A 20,320-nucleotide genomic window follows, 5' to 3' on the forward strand; every position below is an offset into this window, starting at 1 on the left:
GGGTATTGTCTTTGTGTTGAAAGAACTGCTCTGATTTTATAACCTTCCATCTTTGCCTTTCCCCCTTTTCCACCCCATAATCCAGGATGTGCAGATCAGTGGCCATAACTCAAAGCACTTGGACCAAGTAAAAACAACTGATCCAACTGTGAGCTTGTGGCTGTTGAAAGGAGCAATGCACCTGAAGCTATTAGTGCCTACAAATTAGAGAGAAGCAGAAGGCCAACTTTTAAAAACCCAAACCATGCACTGACATCCACAGCAGCTTTATACACATCACACACCATTCCCACAAGTGAATGGAGCCATGTGCTCTCACTGCAGCTCCTCCTATGTCACATGTGCTCTGGGGCACTGCTGGGGAGATGTCCTGGCAGTGCAGGGGCTGTCCTGCCCCAGAGCCACCCCACCTGGGAGGGAACTTGCCAGCTCTCCAGCAAGAAGGGCCTGCTCAGTGCTTACAGAGGAGACTGCCAAGGAAAGCTGAGATACACAGGTATGATGCCACTTATTGGGCACCCAGGAGAATAATTTAGGCCAAGAGCACCACAGAGGCAATTCCCAAAACCTAGGAATTATGAGCATGGCTACTTGCTGCTGCCTCCATGGGGAGAGGTGCTGTAAGGAGGAGGATCTAGATCTGACAGCTTTAGAGATAACCAGTTTAGTCTCACCACGTTTCATATAACCTAGGAATTAAAAAAAAAACCAAGAGTACATCTAAATTGTGTAAGCATGGTCTGCCTCCTTAAATCTGTTCTTTTAAGACTGGCTAAAATGGTCTTCATTTCTCCTTTGCAAAAAATCCCACTGCTAACAGAGATAGCCAGGAAGAAAGATTAATGAAACCTGTGAAAGGACACAGGACAATTAACTGATTTCAGAAAAGACAGAGCCTTATCTCTTGAGCAATCTGGAAACACAAAGGCAACCAATTTCAATTCCCTGGTCCCTCATCATCAGTTTTGTCTGCAGTGCATACAGCCCCCCCTCCATCCTCACACTGTGTTAGCATCAGAGCAGCAATCTCACCCAGGGCTGGGCAAAAAAAATGAGGTGGTGAAAAGGGCACGGAGATGGCAGGGGCTCTAGTGACACTTCTGAATTAGAGGGAAGCAGCAGGGAAAGGACTTTGCATGTCTTTAGGGTGAGCCTGTGGAGTCCCTTTTGTTCAAGAAGCTCCTTGACCATGCAGGAGGACAACTGGGCACAGGCAGAGGAAGAAATGCCTCGAGGATGGGGCAGGCTGAGGAGGTCAGACAGAAATAGCAGCAGCATCCAGCCCACAGCAGGCATGGCAGGGAGGCTGCTTGCTCTGTCTGGCATGATTAACAGCAAGGGTTTTACTGGATTAAAAATGCCAGGCCTCCCATCCCCTCTGCTGGGGCTGGGGAGCTGGGACAGGCAGGGGAAGCAGGAGGGATTGAGCAGGAAGGTTGGGGTAACCACGCTTCCAGAAGGGAAATGTGCAGCCACAACCCCTGACCGTGGTGCCTGGCTGGTGAGAGACTGCAGCACTCACCCAGCTGGTGTCTGTCCCTTCAGCTCTGTGTCACAGCTCTGCCAGCAGAGAAGTGATCTCTGCCAGGCTGAGCTTTAATCAGGCCCTGCTGGGGGGAGCAGGGTAATCTCTCCTGGGAAAGCTCACCAAGGGGGGGACACACCAGCACGGGCAAGCAGGCACTTCACAAAGTGACCTGCCACCAGTTACCTTGTACCACAGCCTCAGGTAAAAGCAACAGGGCTTCTCCCCCTCTCTGTTAATTTTTATTTTTTTTTATGTGCTTTTGACATACTCACAAGTAGATATTACTGGGGTAAAAGTAATCATGAAAAATCAAAAGCAGTCTGCTCATGGCACTCAGCCCTGAGATCCAGCCAGAGATAGGAAGAAAAAAACCCCAACCCCCAACACAAAAAAAAAAAAAAAAATTCTGCAAAAGTTCCAGTTTGCTAAGGAATACACCAGGTTTGAGCTCAAATCCTATTTGAGCTTTTTTCCTACAAATGAACTGAACCAGCAAACCACTACATGCCTGTATTCCTGCCATGGAAATCTCTGCCTATTGATGACTATTCATCCAAGATTTTCTAATGGTGGGCAACAGAGTTGTGATTTCAATACTGTCACCAGACACCGTGGCTGAGAGTCAGCTTAGGTGCATGCAGTTGGCCAGGATCATCCTGTACAACCTGTGCTTGGGGTCCAGGCTATCAGATCATTTCAAGTTACAGAACAGGAGTCAGGCTTCAGAGAACTGGCTGAAAGGATCTGATGTTTGAAAAGAGGCCAAAAAGTTAGCTCAGCTCTAACAGAAAACCTTTTCTTATTCATCTAACACTTAGCATTCCCCTAAAACAGCAGGAGCAATTCATTAAGATTCCCCTTCTGCCGTGATGGGGGTGGTGATTTAAAAGTAGAATATCCAGAATTCAGTATCCTAAGTTTTATCTGTGAACAGAGATATGTCACCAAGTATATATTCTTGTTCCCACCTCCATAAAATTCAGCCTATTGAAATACACAGTGCTGCATTACTCACTGCTAGTGGAACTAAATTAAGAGTGTGAAAGACATTCCTTTCATCTTCACCCAGGAAAACGTCTTGACTGAACTTCTCAAGTTTGTCTGTTCTTTGCCATGTTTTTCTGGCTTTCTAATAACAGCAGGGCAAAGCTGAGATGAAGGATAAAAGCCTGCCCTTGGGGATTCAAGGGATGTCTGCTAGCTCACCAGGCCTCTGGGAATGACACAGCCTGGTAGGAAGTCAACTACTTGAGTTTGCAAAACGATTTTAGGGCTCTTCTGGAGGAAACAAACAAAAAGTCCAAAGAAAACTAAGCAAACTGAAAACCACAAGAGAAAGTTTATGCCAAGTATTAAAGACAAAGTTTACATGCAGAGAATTCAGTAACTGAAAAAGTATGATTCTCACAGCTACAATAAGCTGGTTATTTCAAGACCATTAGGCATGAGGGAGACATGAAATAAGATGCAAACTGAGATGACAGCACCTTCTGTATTTCCTCAGAGACAAAATGCTCGTTGACTTAAACAAGCACTGAGAAAAGAATCACCTGGACCTCTGCACTGTGCTCCCCACCCTTCTGCTGATCTGGGCACAACCATGCATGCAGAGAAATATTTGATGTGAAACAGGTAATAGCCCAAGAAAGAGAACACATGGATTTACCTGCCTGGGGAGCAGGTAAATCCATGTGTTTAATTTCTAGACTTTGGTGTGTTTGGCTCCCCAGGCCTAACATGCCAATGAGATAATCTGCATAAAGTTATCTAGGTTCTGCCAGGGTGCATGAAAATTATATTTATTAGTAAAAGATCTGTCTGCATCCACTTTTAGTGCTGGAGGTGCCCAGGGATGCAGTGGGAGCCCTCTTGGGATGGTCCCTGCTTTGAGATGATGAATTGTGAGGAATTCCTACCTAAAGAAAAGGACTGAAGTGAGTGCTGGCTGCTTCTCCCCTATTCCCTTATTTCCCAGGGAAACAACAGGAGATGAAAAAGCTCAAGAATTGGAGTTGAAAGATAAACTTGAGCTACTTAAACTGCTCAAGTTAAGTTAGGGAAGAACACAACACATGAATTTAGGAGATGATTCTTTGCTGGAGTGTTTACAGAGCAAGGCTGGATCAAGCTCATCTGTACCCCCTGCTCAAAGTGACATTTTCCTTCTGAGTCACAGATACTGGGAGTTATGGCCTGGGGACCCCAGGGGACAACAGGCAATGCAGAAGCATCATCACAACTGCTAAAAGCCCAACTTTTGCCTGCATCCACACCCTGCTGCTGCTGCCTCACAGTTAGTGCAAGTACCTTTATCAGGGCTGACAGCTTTTTATTGCAGGGTGACTCTTTCCTCCCAAGAAGAGCTGATGATCAGCACAGACCTTGGTGATGGATGCTGAAAGCCAGTCCTGGTCAAACTTAGCAAAGTGAGTGCTACAGGATATGATCCCTTACTCCAGGCAAAAAGCAGCACTCTAGGGACAGGGAAACAAGGCTTAGCAGCAAGGCAAGGAATGTGATACCCAAATCCTGTGTTGTGCACTGGGATGTAGGTATAATTGCTAATATGAACACAGAAGTCAGACACCTAGAAGGTGTAAGGGGCAACTCATGGCTTGTGCTGGAGAATCAGAGAAAGAAAAAAGAACTGGATGGCCACAAAGTGCAGTGTGCATTCCTCTGGATGCAGGCACCAGTTCCCCAGAGCAGCACTTAGGAGGTGCAGGGCAGAGATCCCCAGGTCTGAAGGAGGAGCAGCCATTCACCACTGACTTAAGGGAGCTTCTCTACAGCTGCATTTGTTTAAAGTCCCTGGAGCTACACCCTTGAATGCTGCTGGAGAGTTTAGTGCAGTAGTGCCTGTTTGGTGAACAGGCCAAGCAAAACTCTGCCCCCCTGGCTTCCAGGGCACCTGCCTGAAGCAGAGTCTTAAGGGCAAAATGCAAATAATTGATAAACAACTGGCTGAATACAGATGAGAAAGCAAAAAGAAAAAAAAAATTAGTGTCAGCTGGAGAGATGCAGGAGGGGATGATGGGGTGAGTGATGAGTAGGAGAGAGACTTAGGAAAGGAGGAATGAAGGGTCAGCATAGGAGAGCAGGAGGTGATCATCAGAGGGAAACATGAGGAGTGCTGTTAAAAAGTATTTTTAACAAAAAGTGGTGCAATTAAGGTAGTGCTCAGCAATGGCTGATGAAAGCAGGGAAGGCATTGAATGGATCTGCTCTCCAGCTCATCGAGAATGGCCACAGGGCATCACTCTGGGCTTAGGGATATGGAGCTCCATGGTTTTAAAGACAGCTGCACACTAGTGCCTTATTCTTTCCTCCACCCTGGGGGAAACCTTGGGAGGCACACAGGGAGGTGACACAAAACAAAGGGAACCCTCACAGGTTTTGCCTACCTTCTGCAACAGGAGAGAGCCTGAATACTTAGTCACAATGGAGTACAGCTCCCCACCAAAGGCATCTGCCCAGGACTTCACCCTAAAAAAGGCCAAAAGAAGGAAAACCAGTGTTAATAAGTCCAAATCTGCAGAGCTGGTTAGACTGCAGAGTTTTCTTCAGACTGGTAAAACTCTATTATCCTGAGCACAAACCCCTCTATTTCTCCAAGCCACTCTCCAACAGTGGCAATGTTTTGTCCCCAGACTCCAGCCAGCCAAGCAGCAAGGCAGGAGACAGTGCTGCCCTGGGACATTCCAGCCAGGGGATTGGGGAGCAGGGAGAAACACTGAGTTCTGCTGGTCTCAGTCACTGTGCTCGGCCTTGAATTTGTCCAACCTAACTTTAGACATGGAAATTTGGTCTTAGATAGCATCTGAGCTCCTTCTGTCGCTAGCAAAGGGAAATAAATTGCTTTCTGCAGACACCTATTTGTCTCTCCTGACAGGCCCTGGGGTGAAGGGCTAGACACCCAGTGCCAAATCTGCTGAAGAGAAATAAGTGTCAGGACTTAGAGAAGGTGCCATGATTCACCCCTTGGATTTTCAGCCTTTGGATTCAGCTCCTCCAGCAGAGCAGGCCAGAGACTGATGAGCCAGCCAAATTCCCTGCTCTCACTGGCAGGGCTGCTGCTTGATAATGCCACAGCTGATTATGCACATTGTCACTGTAAAGCACCCCCAACTTGTGCCATCCTGGAAATAATGGAGGGCAGTGATCCCACGTGGAGAACATTCAGATGTTGAGGAGCAGCCTGAACACTGAGCCACCCAAATCAAAATAGATGGCTCCCAAAATTGACAGAGCACTTCATCAGCACTTACACAAGCCATGCTAGGCAGCTCCCTCAACAAGGATTCACTTAAGAGAGATTTATTTAATGCAATGAGTGGCCTTCTCCACTTACACTTATTTATGATAAGTGCAGAGTCTTACCTACAGCTTCCAGGGGAGTTCTTTGAGTCCCAGGCAGGCTTTAACCTCAGGGCCTGATTTCCCAGTGCGCTGCACCACAAATAACACACCACTACAGAGATGAGCTCAGGAGAAAAGCCAGCACAGCAATGGTGGAATAACCACAAGAGCTCACTTCTACCTAGGAAAGCCTGCTTAGACTCCCCTCTTGCACGCAGGAACACACAGGCTTTTTTAAACACACAGGATGATTTGGAGCAAACACAAAGCTTCAGCTCTGCACCTCTTCTCACGGCTATAAAAAAGCATGAGAGAGTGGGTGCCTTTTAAAATCAATCCTTAATTGGCAATGAGGCATTCATATTTAACCACTCAGGGTGAACTGGCACCAGGTGAAGTCAATTCATTTTCTTCTTTTTTTTTTCTTTTTTTTTTTTTTTCATTGTGCTCTGCATCTTATTTGCAGAGCCAGAGCTTTTATCTCACTATTTCATCCTTAGAGAAAAAAGCATACAGATATTTTCTAGGAGACCAGGATTTATTGGGCTATATCACAGTTATTCTAGCAAGCCTGGAATAAAAGAGGAAACAGGGTCCCATGGGATGCTTTCCTGTTTGTTGTAGTAGTGACTAATCATTCCCTTAGATATGAGGATCTCTGGATCAACATTTAAATTGATGCCCATCTGCTGCTACTGGCTTTATAAGTTTTATGGACAAGATGTTTTGTGCTGAATTTAACAAATATTCTCCAGTCTCCTTGCCTTTTACTGTAGAAAAAGAAAACCTAAACATGAAGGGATAGTAATTTTAGGAGGGATGTTTATTTTTACCCCATTTCCCTCCCCTCACCTCTGCTTTGTGTCATATGTGTAGTGTGCCCCTGCTCCTTCCAGCCCTCAACATTCTTCAACCCAGCAGGGTGGAAGAGTCTCTGGTGTTAACTTCTGATTAGTGGCTGCAGTTGAGCAACTTCTTGAACTTCCAGCAACAGCAGGATTTGAATAAAAAAGGGGTTTGTATAGTTTTGGGATGTGTCCTCTGGCTCAGGGACTGGTATTGCTTCTGGTCTCAAAGCAGAGGAAGAATGAGGCACAAAGAGAGAAGGACCAAAGAGAGGGGCAGAGACTGGCAGCTCTGGGGGACTGGTTAGAAAGTTAAGGGGCACAGAGGAATGAGAGGGCTCAGAGGTCTCAAATCCCTGTGTTACAGGGCTAAAGTTTGTGTCATTAAACATATCTGGTGGCATTTCATGGAAGTTGCAAAGTAGGAAAGTGAAGAGGCTGAAATACACTGGCATTTTCATATTTAAAAGACAATTATTTGCCAGGGAAATGAGCAACCTTAGAATACTGGGAAATTAAGGGCAGCCTGCTGAACTTAAATAGGTTCCTTTAATTTTTTTCATAAACAAGCAAGAGAAAAGGTCAGTCTGAAATTCATCAGCTTGCAGAGAAATTTCTTTTAAGGTCTCTGGCTCTGTCCAGCTCGGGAGCAGGTGTATAAAGGCAACAGGAGCAGCCTAAAGAGGCCACACCAGGTTGATCTTTGCCTCTCCCACCAGCATTTCCCAGAGCTTCCATTACCCCAAAATAAGCCAGCCCCAACTCCTCACCACTACTGAGCAGAGCTGTGTCCAGCCGGGAAGAAGAGGTGGTTTGTGTGCCGAACTGGCACCCCAGAAGCATCACTAGGAACTGACTGAGCAGATTTTTGCACTGCTGGAGTCAGAGAGGAGCGGGCTCTGGAATGAGCTGGCAGTGATCCAAGCACGATGCAGCAAAGCCAGACACGGCTTGGGGAGCAGCACAGCCCGACTGAGCCTTGTGTCACCTCACCCCGCCTGAACCCAGCTGCTGCTTGAAGGACTCTGCTTTTGTGTCCCTAAAATGTCCCCGTGTAACCCATGAAACAGAGCCATTTTCTGCTGACTTACTCCCTCTGGGCCTCTGGCCAATGTATTTCCCTGCTGAAATTTCATTTCAAAAGGGCGACTTTTGTGTTTTGGTTAAATTCATGAGTGGATTTGAAACACCAGGGATTAATTCAGCCATTGCTCTGGTTTTAGTACCAGAGGAGAAAAGCTCTGTTTCTATTGTTTATTCTTCATTCTTGTACAGGAATAAGTTCCAAATTGTGCAAAGTGACGTAAATCTCTTTTTTTCAGTATCACATTATAACGAAACACATCAGAAAAGGTTTTGGTCGGAGATTGTCTGCCTCTAATCCCTGCTCTTGTATTCAGTGGCAAGAACAGCAAAAAGGACAGGCTGGCTTCTAAATGCCAGAGGCTTCAATGCCAAAAGGTATTCATTCCTATGTGGTATTTATCCTGGACATAGAAAGTTGATTTGCTTGGTTTGAAGTTGGCAGAAGTTGGATTTCATCCTGTGTAACCTCTGTGTCCTTTCTGTGAAACCCAAATCAGAAGCATTTTTGCTGGGGAAGGGCTCGATAGTGCAAGAATAGAATTGGCAGCAAAGATTCCTGAGACCCTCTTGGATAATGTCAGTGCAGCCCCTGGGCAGATGGGCTGTATTGGTGGCACATCTGTAAGTGCCTTATTGGCAATTTTTGAATAAAAAACGTTTCCCCAAACGCAGGAAAGTGCTTAAGCTGACTTGAGTTGATTTTTCAGATGTTTCCTCCTCAAACTGCCTGGCAGTGTTGTCTCTTCTCCAGACCAAGCTGCTGTCCTGCACCCACAACCCTGTCCCAGCTCCCCAGAGGCTGCCCCACAACAGCTTTTACCAACGGCGGCACTGACATTTCTAATCCTTAAAGGATTTAACTCGTCCAAATCAGCTTAACAAGGTGAAGTTTTTATAAACTGGGCTTGCCGAGAGCTCTTGGGCTCCTGGGGGGCTGCCAGCGCTGCTTTGCTGGCGGGGAGCTTTCCGGCAGTGACGGTGCTGGAGGAGCCGCTTGTCACACAGACACACACAGGCTTTGGAGCATTGCAAACCCAAGGTTCGCAAACCAAAAACCCCAAAATATGCATCTAGAGTCCCTGCATGTGCAGTGCATGCACAAACCACGGCTGGGTGTGCTTTGTATTGCAGCTCAGCTTCTCATTCCTTCCCTCCGGAGCTCTAGGGAGGGCCATTACGCCTGTTGTAGAGAGGTGGAGCCAGCACCAGCAAGAAGCGCTGAGGCCTCTTTCCTCCATTCAGCCTCGCTCACTAACATCCTCTGACAGCCACACAGGTGAATAAACACGGCTGTGTGCTTTACCCAGGCCCTTTGCAGCCAGCACTGATCCAGACCAACGCAAGGGACCAGAGCTTTGGAGCTGCAAACCTTGCTCTGCACAAAGAGGTGCATCATCACTCAAACACCCCGTGTGCACCTTCCCCAGCCAGAACCTGGCCAGGGCTGTGCATCCCCTGGGTATTCGTGGCATCCTGAAACCCAGCAGCGCCCACTGAAACCACTCTGCTCAACTGGGAGCTGCCAAACTGGGGCCACTCCCGTCTGCCTCCATGGTGGGATCTCTGCAAGTTACAGCAGCGACAGCGAGGTTTTATGAACGTGTCTTTAAACTGTTTTTGCCTTCTGCTGCCCAGTGCATTAAGCAGAGCATTAATAGATGCCAAAATACTTAACCAAAGAGATGAGTTGCTAGCTTGAGGAGTGAGGAGGAAGAGGCATTGCATCCTAGCCTAGACCTGGACATAGAATTGGTGGCTCCCATGTCTGTGCCCTCTGCCAGGAGCCAATGCAGGGCAGTGCCAGCTACCGGAGCCATGTGTCCCTCAGGAGCACCCTGTCCCCGCCGCTCCTGCCACTGTCGGGGAGGCAATTCCCACCCGCACCGCCCGTGCACACAGCAACACTCACGTCTCCAGTGGGATCTTCGTCTGGGCCCTGGCACAGGGCGGCAGGCAGAGCAGACAGAGCATCATCCACGGCACGGCCCAGGGCCCCATCCTGCAGGCACCGGCCATCAGCAAGGGCTCCGGCCGGCGGTATGCGGAGGCTCCCGGCCGCTCCTGCTGCCCTGAGGGAGCTCCCCGGCGGCCCCCGCCATGGTGCCGGCCTGGGAGCCCTGCTGGTGAGGCGCCGAGGCCCGGGGGCACCGCAGCCGCCTCTGCCCCGGGAGCGCCGCCGCGGCTGCCGGGCGCCGTCGGGGGTGTTCGGCCCAGGGCACGGAACCGTGTGGGAGTTGCGGCCCGGTGCGCACCCACGGGTGTGGAGCAGCTCCGGGTCCGATCAGGGGTGCGCACCCACGGGTGTGGAGCAGCTCCGGGTCCGATCAGGGGTGCGCACCCACGGGTGTGGAGCAGCTCCGGGTCCGATCAGGGGTGCGCACCCACAGGTACGGAGCGGCTCCAGGCCCCGGTCAGGGGTGCGCACCCACGGGTGGCGATCGGCTCGGGCCCCTGTCAGGGGTGCGCACCCACGGGTGAGGAGCGGCTCCAGGCCCCGGAGCGGCCGCGCCAGGAGGGAGCTCGGCGCTGGGAGCTGCAGCGGCTACGTAATCCCCTGCCAGCCCTTAATCCTCTCGGCAAGCAGCAGCAGCCGCAGATTTAGGGAAGTGGAGTGGGATAAAATCACCCGGGATTACTCTGATTTCTGAAGACGGGTCTTGGCTTCTCCAGCCGGAGGTCAGGCCGTGCCTGCTTTAAAGGGGTCGCATCCACATCCCCCAAACCTTTCCCAGAGCTTTGATCTCTGCCTGGCGGGGCCTCCCCGACCTGCAGGATGCTGGCGGGTCCCTCCGGCTGGTTGTCCCAGCGTTATCTCCTGTCCCAAGGGGATCGGGGGAACCCTGAAGGTACCAGCGGGTCCCTGCTGGCCCCTGCCCGGGGCTGAGGTTTGCTCAGGGGCGATGAGGCCGAGCAGAGCATCCAGGACAGCTCCGAGGCGATTGCCAAGGCAATCTCCTTCCAAACCACGGCTGTGGGTCTCTGGCCAGAGCAGAGGAGGGAAAATGAGCAGTGGAAAGCAAAAGTGACACAAAAGGAAGGGCTCTCTCTGCCAGTTTCAACTGATCACCTCCTAATGTGAATGATTATTTATTAATAGCCAGACCTTTCAGTTTGGCCAACATTCACTTGAGATTGCCATCCCCTGGTCTGTGTCTGGAGAGCAATGAATCAAAGGAGGCCAATTGCTGAGCCTGATGAATGGCAGGAAGCAGCACACTGCACACTTGGATGAGGGACACATTGTGGAAGCTCATTATCATCATAAGAAGTATGAATTATAAATAACTACAGATATGGCAGCAGAAAGAGCATAAATTACTGCTTCAACCTGTTGAACAGCTAGGCTCTATGGCTATGAATTAAGCCATTTATTACAGTACCTTCCAATCATCTTTGGCACATTTACAAATGGCTTGTTTAATGTAAAATGCAAATGTTTAATGTAAAATGCGAAGCCACACTAGATTGTTAGTTTTTCTCTAAGGACATGGAGGGGGAAACTGGCTGTCAAAGCACTGAAATAAAATTAAGGCCCATAGTATAGATGACAACTATTAGGAAAATAACTGAATCCTGGCCAAAGCCAGCACAGATGCAGTTTAAATGGGATAATAGAAGTGACAAAGGAAATACCGAAAAGGGAATAAAACCAGGAAATATTGAATAGAGGTTAAATTGTATGATGAAGAGGCTGAAAGCCTGTGGTAAGGAATTAAGTAATTCCAGGAATAACTCACCTCAGGATAGGATGGTTTTGTCATTTATTACAATATTTACTCCAGACAATGTCTTACTGAGAATTACAATCTTCTTCATGCAGAAGCTGTGGGCCTGGAGGGCATAAATTTCTCTTATGTTTTTAAGTCTGTGCAAAGGGTTTCGTGGGAAAGTTAAAATGGTTCTTTCTGACCTTAAAATCTACAAAAGAATCAATTTCTACACAACAAACACTCCAGAGACAGTGCCTTTAGCACATCACATGGCTGCACAGCAGCTGCCCGAGCCAGCTTTGGAAGGCAACAGGCAGAGCAGATCTGGGCCCGTGTAATTCACCTCTCCCAAGTGGCCAAAATGTGCAGCCTCCTCCTGCCCCTGCAGCTGGAAAATAGGAGAAAATTGCTCTTAGAGGAGCTGGGAAGACTGACAATGAAGGCTTCATTTGTCTGTGCTTACCAGGATTAAAACTGAGGGGTGGCACCCAGGGTGACAGGCTTCCCTGTCTGGATACTTGAGGGAAGAGAGGATAAAAATTCACATACTGAAAAAAAAAATCTGAAATGAGATCTGAAGGCAGGAGCATCAATATTTTAGATAACATTTTTTTCTCCACTTTGCAAGGAGCCATATAAATTGTTTTTGTGAGTGATTTTTGCAGGATCTCTTCAGTGTGCTGCTTGCAGCTGGGACCCAGGTTAATCCAGATGGGTTCTGGCAAGAGCTCTTGTCTGGGTGTGTTTGGTAACCCCTGAAACATTGATAGAAAAGGCAATGAGACAGCAGCACGCTGAACTGGGAGATCCAAATCCCTTTATTTGGATTTATCTCATTTAGTGGATATATCTCACTTAACCCCTTAATGATCTAAAATTGCAAGGAAGTAAGATTGGAAGATTAAATGAAAATAGCACTGAAAACTGAAAACCCCAGGTGCCTGGAGGGGCCTTAATGGGATTAGTGTGCATCCAGTTGCTTCTGCAGGGCTCAGCCTCCACCGTGTGTGAGCACAGTTGGAGCAAGGGAAGGAGATAACAGCAGGGGCTGACTGGGGAAAAAGAAAATGAAATCTGTGAGAAAGAATGAAAGCAAATACATAACAAGGAGTGAGAACTTAAAGCTGCAAGAGGTGAGCAAGTGCAGCAATTTAGAGCTACATTTGCAAAACCATGAGGCAATAAAAAAAATACCAGTGTGATTTTGTGCTGTAAACACAGGCAGGGGAGAGATTTACCTGCTCTATTTATTTCTGGTTAGACTAAAGCCAGAGTTTGGATTATCATGTTATGGGAAGAGACTGGCAAATGTTATGACCAGGAAAATAACAACTATCACCAAAAGACTGGTTAAGAAGTAAAGTCTCACAGTGGGATACATAGGAGGAGAGTGTATGTAAAACAAGCCATGATGGGAATAAACAATGTTTATTCTTTGTTCCCAGCAGATGCATTTGTCTGAGATTGTAACCTTGTGCCTCTCATTATCTCTTGATGGGGCAACTTAGAGCATCTGGGCACAAAATCTCCTTTTCTACCCTGGTCAAATACTCTGCTTATGAGCCTGGGTTTGAGCTGGTGTCTCATTGAGGAGACATGGGGAGGGTGTCTCTGCCTTGTGTGAGCAGGTGTGACCATTCCCTGGGGTGGTGTTTGCCAATACCACAGAACCCAATCTCTCTCGGTCCCAGCAGCTGCCAGGGGAGGGGATCCTTGCCAGAGGCAGTGGTGGAAAAGTAATTTTAGTCATGGTTTTACTGACTGGCCATGCAGATCTCTTGGCATCGAGTTTCAGTGCTGTGGAGAGTTAGCAGCCTCTGCAGAGGTGTGGATTTGGTGGGAATGGGAAGGAGCTGCTCCTGCACCAGTGGTGGTGCTGTAGCTGGGCCAGGGGAGGTGTCCCCAGCTGAGTGCTGCCCTCCCAACCCACCTGGTCCCATCAGCAGCTCTGCATTCCCAGATGAGCTCTGGGAAGCAGGAGGATTTGCACCACACATGTCCTCCCAGAGCCCCCATCACACCCATGGGCTCTGTACATTTCTGCCTGGACACCCATTCATCTGCAAGCCACATGCTCTCCCTGCAGTTTATAGAAGCAGCCACATAGGTGTCATATTAATTAATGCCTTCAGCTGGTTACTTTGCCTTTTTTCCCTTTTTAGTTTTTTTTTTCCACAGCTCCGCTCTAAATTTAGACTTGTTTAAATACTCCAAGATGAAATTAGCATTTTTTTTTAAATTTGTTTTTGCTAGCAGCATTTTAAACCCTCATCAGACACAGTGTTCTGAGCAGTAGGAAATTCAGGGCACAGAGGGAGACACCAAGGGAGAGCAGAATGCACAGGAAACAAAAAGCACTGGAGCATCTTCCCACCACCCCTGAAGCCATGGCAAGGAAAAGAATGAATTAAAAAAAAAAAAAAAGGAAAATAGAAAAAGAAAAGGAAAAGTAAGTGAAAGCAGATGCTCTGTTTGGGGAGAACTGTGAGCAGTTCTCCCCCACAGGAATGCAGCTTTCCTGAAAAAGCAGACAGAGGGAAAGTGAACTTTATCCACTATCAAAGGGTTAAACTTAATCTTTTACATTTCAAGTTCACCTGAAGGAACTTGATTAAGAGAAAGGGAAATCCCATTTTAAAAGAGATTAAAGCCTTTTGTGATAAACTGCCTGCACTATAACAGCTTCCTTGGGGAGGAGGCTTTGCTCTGTGGGGAGCCCCAGGAATCTTGGTGCATCAAGTGCCTGAATAAATGGTGGCAGTCATTCTGCCAGTATGTGCTGCAAAGACACTTGACTCAGTGCACTTCTAGCAACATCATCTATGCTGCCAAATCCTGTGTACTCGAGGTATGATGCAATGACCCTGTTTGGGGAACACGCTGCAGATCCCTCCTTCTCTCTGCTCACTGTGTTAGTGAGGGCTCAGGATTTTGCAAGGTTATCAGGACAGAGGTACTCAGGCCAAATTAAAGTTGTTCCAGCCTGGCAGGGCTACAAAAAAGGAGGGTCCCTCCTCCATCTGTTGCACTGTCAGGGTCAGCAGGTGGGGAAGGCACAGAGATGAGTTCATAGAGATCATAGATGCCTTTATGCTCTGATGTTACTGGTTCACCTACTTGCTGAAATCCTGATAAGGATTTATTAGGTCATGGCTGTAGGGTGTTTTGGAAATACAATAATTCTCTGAGCTCTTGCAGGGGGAGACAGCAGAGCCTCCAGTGCCAAGGACCCTCTTCTGTCCTGGCAGTGATCTGCAGGGACAAAGCAGCAAAGCCCCACGCTTCCCTGCCCTCCCCTGATGTGTTTGGATGGCACTGCCAGTTCACCAGGGAGGTTTTCTGTTCCCTGGCAATAGGGGTGGCTCAGGGAGGCCGTGGAGCTGGGCTGCAGCACTCTGCAGGCCTCTCTGTGGTGATCCAGGCATGGAACATCTGCCTGTCAGGGAAGATGGCATCAGCACAGCTGAGCTGCCTCTCCCCAGCGCAGCACTGAGGGCCAGGGGCTCTCCGTCTGTGGGCTGGCACAGCACTCGTGCCTCATCCTTGGGGAAGCTGCTGCACACTGCCACGGCATAAATAAATGGAAATGGCTGGGCAGAAAGATTTTTTTTTTCATCTTTCAGAGGTTGAAAATCTTTGAATCTTTCATGCTAATTTTTGTCCTGCCGATACTGAGTGTTCAAGCAAGACCTGTTGTAGAAACGTGTATCAGAATTTACGGAATATTCAGAACTCAATTAAAAAAAAAATCTTAGAAGTCTTATTATTTCTTTTCCCTTCCTTTTGATTCCACAGAAGGCAGAAGCTTTGCCAAAATTCTAGGTCACAAATGATAACATTTCATGCTTTTCTCCTTTGAAAACGAGACCACTTTTTTTTCCCTGCAAAAATCAGAGGCGATCAGTTTCAGTGTGATTAAAGATAAAAGCTGGGCTTTGGATACATTTTACCACACATTGATGTAGGTGTAGATAAAACCAGTCCATTCTTTCATGAATATTAATGAAAACATGTTTTGTGATTTTAGGCAACCATCAATTGTTATTAAAAATACCCTGACAGTTCTGAAGAAGAGAAAGAGGTGGGGGGAGGCTCTCTGCAAAAGGCTTTCCACATCCAATTAACACCGTTTTGTGTTTTGCTGTGAAATTACCCTGTAGTGAGTGTGAAAGGTGCTTCCCTGACCTCCAGCTGCTCAGCGGGCTGGCAGGGAATGGTGTTCACCCATCCAAGCATGGCAGCACAGGCTCTGCTCCTTTTAAACTCTTTTAACCTCTGGTTACAATTCAAGTCACTTCCCGTCACCCTAAATTGCCTCCGACTCCGTAATTAGCTCAGTCACCTGCCAGCTTCCATAACACACACTCCTCCTTCCTCCCTTCGACATCTGACAGCATCCTGCTCTGCCAGCAGCTTTCAAACAGATTTCCCCTCCACCCCAGGGCCTTCGGTGCCACGAGCCTGCCCTGAAAGGATGAAGATACAAATCACGTTGTGCCCAGGAGGATCATTAAATGCCTTCTTTGATTTCCTTCAAGGAGCACAAATGAGCTCAGGAAGTGAACCAGCGTGTTTGCTGCCAGCATTTTTTGGTTGTTGTTGTTGATGTTTTTGAGCCCCCCTCGGTGTGGGGTGATGGAGCTGGTCCCTCCCTCTGCTGGGTGAGGAATCTCCAGCTCTCAGCCATCTCCTCCCGAGGTGGGTGCTGGCTAAGGAGATTGCCAGCCCCAGGACAGAGTGGTTCCCAAGGATTCAGCCTGGTCTGGGGACATACTATGGAAGGTGTAGTAGTGTGCAAAGCCTGAAAAAATCAGTTTTTAGCAGCCTGGCTCCTTCTGCTTCCCCCCACTGTTGTCAGCATCTGGGCAGCACATGAGACAGGCAGGAGAGAGAGAGAGAGGGAGAGCTCAGCAAAGGGCTGGGTCAGGGACAGAGCAGCCTGCTGCACGCTGGAGATAAAACCAAGAACTGTGTCCGCCCTCCGTGACAAAAACTGGAATGTAGGACTGAAAGAGGTATTAATAAATAATATTATATATATATATATATATATATATATATAATTAAATATAAAATTTTAATCGAGCAAATATTTCTAAATTTTGTGTTGTAAGAAAGGAAATTTCTATTCCAACTTATGATGTCTGTCTCAAGTCATCTTTCATTTGCCAAAGCTGCACTCCAGCTCCTGCCTTCTCATTAGTGCAGCCTTGAGGCTGAAGTTTACATCTTCCTGAGCCAGAGGCTCCTGAAGTTTCAAACAGAAGCCAAACAGTTGTGCCCCGAGGGATTCCTTCACAGGAAATCTGATGTGCATAAAGTAGGCAGAGCAGGCACTGAAATCTCATTAGTGATGGTTGCTTGCTGCAGCTCTGACCTTGGCTTAATTCGTTCAAGTGATGCTGGAGTTAATTGGCGTTCTCAGTTTGGAGTGATTCCCTTTTACAAGGGCAGTTTAGGCGTGGATCTGCTCTGCTGGCCAGACCTGTAACTCCCCTAGACAGAAGAAGCATTACCTGGCTTGTACTTGTGCTCCAGTGTCTGGTGTCACAGTCTGACAGGCACTGAGCTACCTCATGGCAGCCCCTGAGTGTCACCCAGGGCGGGAGGGAAACCAGCACCAAACACAGCAGCTGGGTCTTCAGCAGATCTTGTCACACAGCCTCAAGGCTCCTCCTGCTCTGTCACCAGGCACAGGGAGAGCTACTCCTTCCAGGACACTCCACCTGCTCTCCTGCTCCAGCAAATGCTCAGCCTGCACCTGGCTCATCTGGGAGGTGAATTCCTGGGACTGGCTATGGCCCTCTGTGCTTGCCAGGAAGCACACAGGGCCAGAGACACAGCACTCCTCATCCTCCTCATCCTCCCTCATCTTCCTCATCCCCCCTGGAGATGGGAGCTATCTGTGCCCAGGATTCCATAAGTCCTTTCCTGGGCCACCTTCAAAGTATGCCCTGCTGGTCAGCTTACTGGTCAGTTCTATCCCATCCCTGGAGCGCCATAATTTTCTATTTGCCTTCCAGAGGTTTTTCCAGAGCTCTGCTGGTATTTTCTCCTAATAGCTGTTTTCACCAGCTATTTTTTTCTCATCTACCCAGGCAGAAGCAGCAACTGGAAAGGTTATTCAGTTCCAAAGCCTTCCCTCCAAGGATGGACTGCAGAAGCAAAGGGCAGGCTGGTGTTCTTTCTCTTCTCACCAACCTCTTTTGAGGGTGATCAGGAAAGAAAGGAGCTCACTGCTTTCACAGTCCTCCCAAAACTGGGGGGAGTCCAGCAGACTTCCAAATTCCAGAGCATTCTGGTCATACTCAGGCTAAAAGATTAAAAAGGGATAGCCTTACACATCTAGTATGGAATAAGATGGAAGCAGAGAAGGTTGATGTGACCAGACCTCTTAGAATCCATTGCTTAGGAGGGCTGAGAAATCCAACAGATTAAAAGAGCCATGGAGGCCTTTTCCTGCTTTTTGGCAGGGCAGACACTGATTAGCTGGATTCAGTACACTGCTGAACGTGCTAGCCAAGGAGAAAATTGATATTAGCTCCAGAAAACAGCCACTTGTGCCATGGCAGCTCAGGGCCATGAAGGTGTAGAAACAAATGCAGAGAGCACAGGAGCGAGCTGAGTTTCTGGGCAGGGGTTTTGTGGAGATCAGGTGAGCAGATCCTGTGCCCTGTAGTCAGGAGGATGTTTGGATGTTTTATCACCCACAGTGGGTTGTTTTCAGCAGTGCTGAGCAGTCTGTTCCCTAGCACATGAAGACTGGGGTGGCCAAGGGCAGAAACAGACCTCAATAGCTCAATAGCCCATCCTGTTCTGGCAAAGTCATGTTTGGGAGGAAGGAGCTACAACAGAAAGTTTTGCCTTTTTCTTTCCAAGTGAAAATGGACTTTTTGTAATTCTGGTCTTTTCTGAAATGACAGTAGCAATTGCTCACCTCTGGACAGATCATCAAAACCCCTTTCAGACTCCCATTATGCTGCTGCAGTCATCAGGCAAGAGGAAAACATTTCTAAGGAAGAAGCACAACAACAGCTTTGACAGCAGCACGTCTCAAATCGCATCAGAGACTCAGAGCAGAGCTAATGGGACAGGAAGGATAATGGGAATCTTGCACCAACTGGTCTCCTTGGTGTCATCTTTGTCACACAGCTGGAGACAGCATATTTGGGAGCAACTGTAATTTATTTTTTGATCAATACAGGAGCTGCATATGAAAACAGTCTTGCTGCTCTGGTCACTCCCTGCTGGCTTTGTTCATTTCCCTGGCCTAGAGCAGGCTCAGGGCACGCCAGGCTGCCACGTGCCAGCCACTGGGATGCTGCAGAGCAAGGGACAGGGAAGGGATTCCTGCTGGGTGATACAGCACCTGCAAAGGGAAAGGAATATAATATCAGAAATCCTGCATTTGTCTGGACTAATTTTTGGTTGCTAGGCTGCTGCTGTTGCCTCTGTCTGCTCCTTGCTTTTTCCAGTTTTCGGTGCTTACACAACATGCTGATCTCTTTACAAAGGGCTGGGTCTGGGAAACAGAGCAGTTTGGGCTGGACTGAGGGATTTCTCAGTTGGCTGCAAACAAAAATGAAGTGTTGGGAGAGGAGTGAAGCCCCAGTGGGGTGTGACTGAGCATCAGTCTCTGCCTTTGCCTCTTGACTTCTGTGACCTCTATACATACATCTGTTATGGAACTGCTCCTCATGTCCATTTTAAGTGGGGTAATGTTTCCTTCTCTCTCCTTTAGAAGGGTAGTGTGTATAAAAAGCACTTTGAGACACTTCTATCTAGCTATTTATATAAATGCACTTGTAGAGCAATGTTGAAGACATAAAAGATATATGTAAGAAATAGAAGTCTTTTAAAAATCATGTTAAGAGTTCTCATCCGAGGAGGATTATGAAATCATCACTTCCAGAAAAGGAGCAGAGCACTTCAGGTTAAATACCCAAAGAGTGTTGGTGCCTCTCTATTCTGTATCTGAACCTGCCCTGTTCCCCTCCCCACCTTCTGTCTGTCCAGGCCTCCCTCAGCACAGGGTAATTAAGCAGCTTGTTATGGTGTGGTGAGAAGAGCTCCACTTCTATCCTCCTGTCACCTCCTAAACCGATATTTTATCTCTGAGACCTTCCCACTTCATAACCCGCTTGCTTCAAGGTGTGCACAGCAGAGACACAAGGGCCTCTTGTCTCCATCTCTGGGCATGTGACTGCTCCCTGCACTGACACTGGCCAGCATTTGTCTGCTGGATTTAGCAGCCCTTGCAGTGAGGGATTAGCTGAGTCTCCTGAAATTTAATGCTCTCTAAATTTCTGCTTTTAGCCAAGAAGTGAAAGTTTTCCTTGACTTTCCTTGATTTTGTTTTTTTTTTTTTTTCCAAAACAAAATCATGTTTTGTTTGTGCTCTTCTCTCTCCTTGCTCCCTCTTCTGATTTCCACACCTGCACTTCTGCCCCTAAAGGCGAGCTGAAAATTTCCACCTTTCACACCTCTTTAGAACTATTCACTAATTTCAAAGTCCTTACTGGACTTTCTTGAGTACACAGTCATAATTTCTTCATATTTCTCAAAGGAGTTAACTGGAGACTCCTCAACTTTACATTTCTGCTCGTTCCCTCTGCCTTTCCTTTGATGAAGCTCCTGCTTTATGATCCCTGGAGGGAGTTTTCTCAGAGACAACAATGCTTTTATTTGTTACAGGATTCATCATCTTCACCTGTGGTCCTGCTGACACTCTGAGACATTCCTAGCTGTGGCACACTTAGACATGAAAGGAGCCCGTGGTGATGGCCTGTGCT

General features: G+C 47.8%; 1 protein-coding gene across 1 annotated transcript in view; it reads right to left on the reverse strand.

Annotated features, from left to right (window-relative positions):
• CACNA2D4 (calcium voltage-gated channel auxiliary subunit alpha2delta 4) overlaps window positions 1-9,810 on the reverse strand; it is a 120,031-nt gene extending 110,221 nt beyond the window's left edge. Inside the window, exons 1-2 of the mRNA XM_054514822.1 lie at window positions 9,728-9,810; window positions 4,933-5,014 (exon numbers count right to left, since the gene is read on the reverse strand). Of these exons, the coding sequence (XP_054370797.1) occupies window positions 4,933-5,014; window positions 9,728-9,792 (147 nt within the window). The 5' untranslated portion in view covers window positions 9,793-9,810. The remainder of the gene's footprint in view (window positions 1-4,932; window positions 5,015-9,727) is intronic.
• Between the last annotated feature and the right edge of the window lie 10,510 nt (window positions 9,811-20,320).

Source organism: Molothrus ater, chromosome 5 (assembly GCF_012460135.2).
Source record: "Molothrus ater isolate BHLD 08-10-18 breed brown headed cowbird chromosome 5, BPBGC_Mater_1.1, whole genome shotgun sequence".
Classification (NCBI taxonomy): Eukaryota; Metazoa; Chordata; class Aves; order Passeriformes; family Icteridae; genus Molothrus; species Molothrus ater.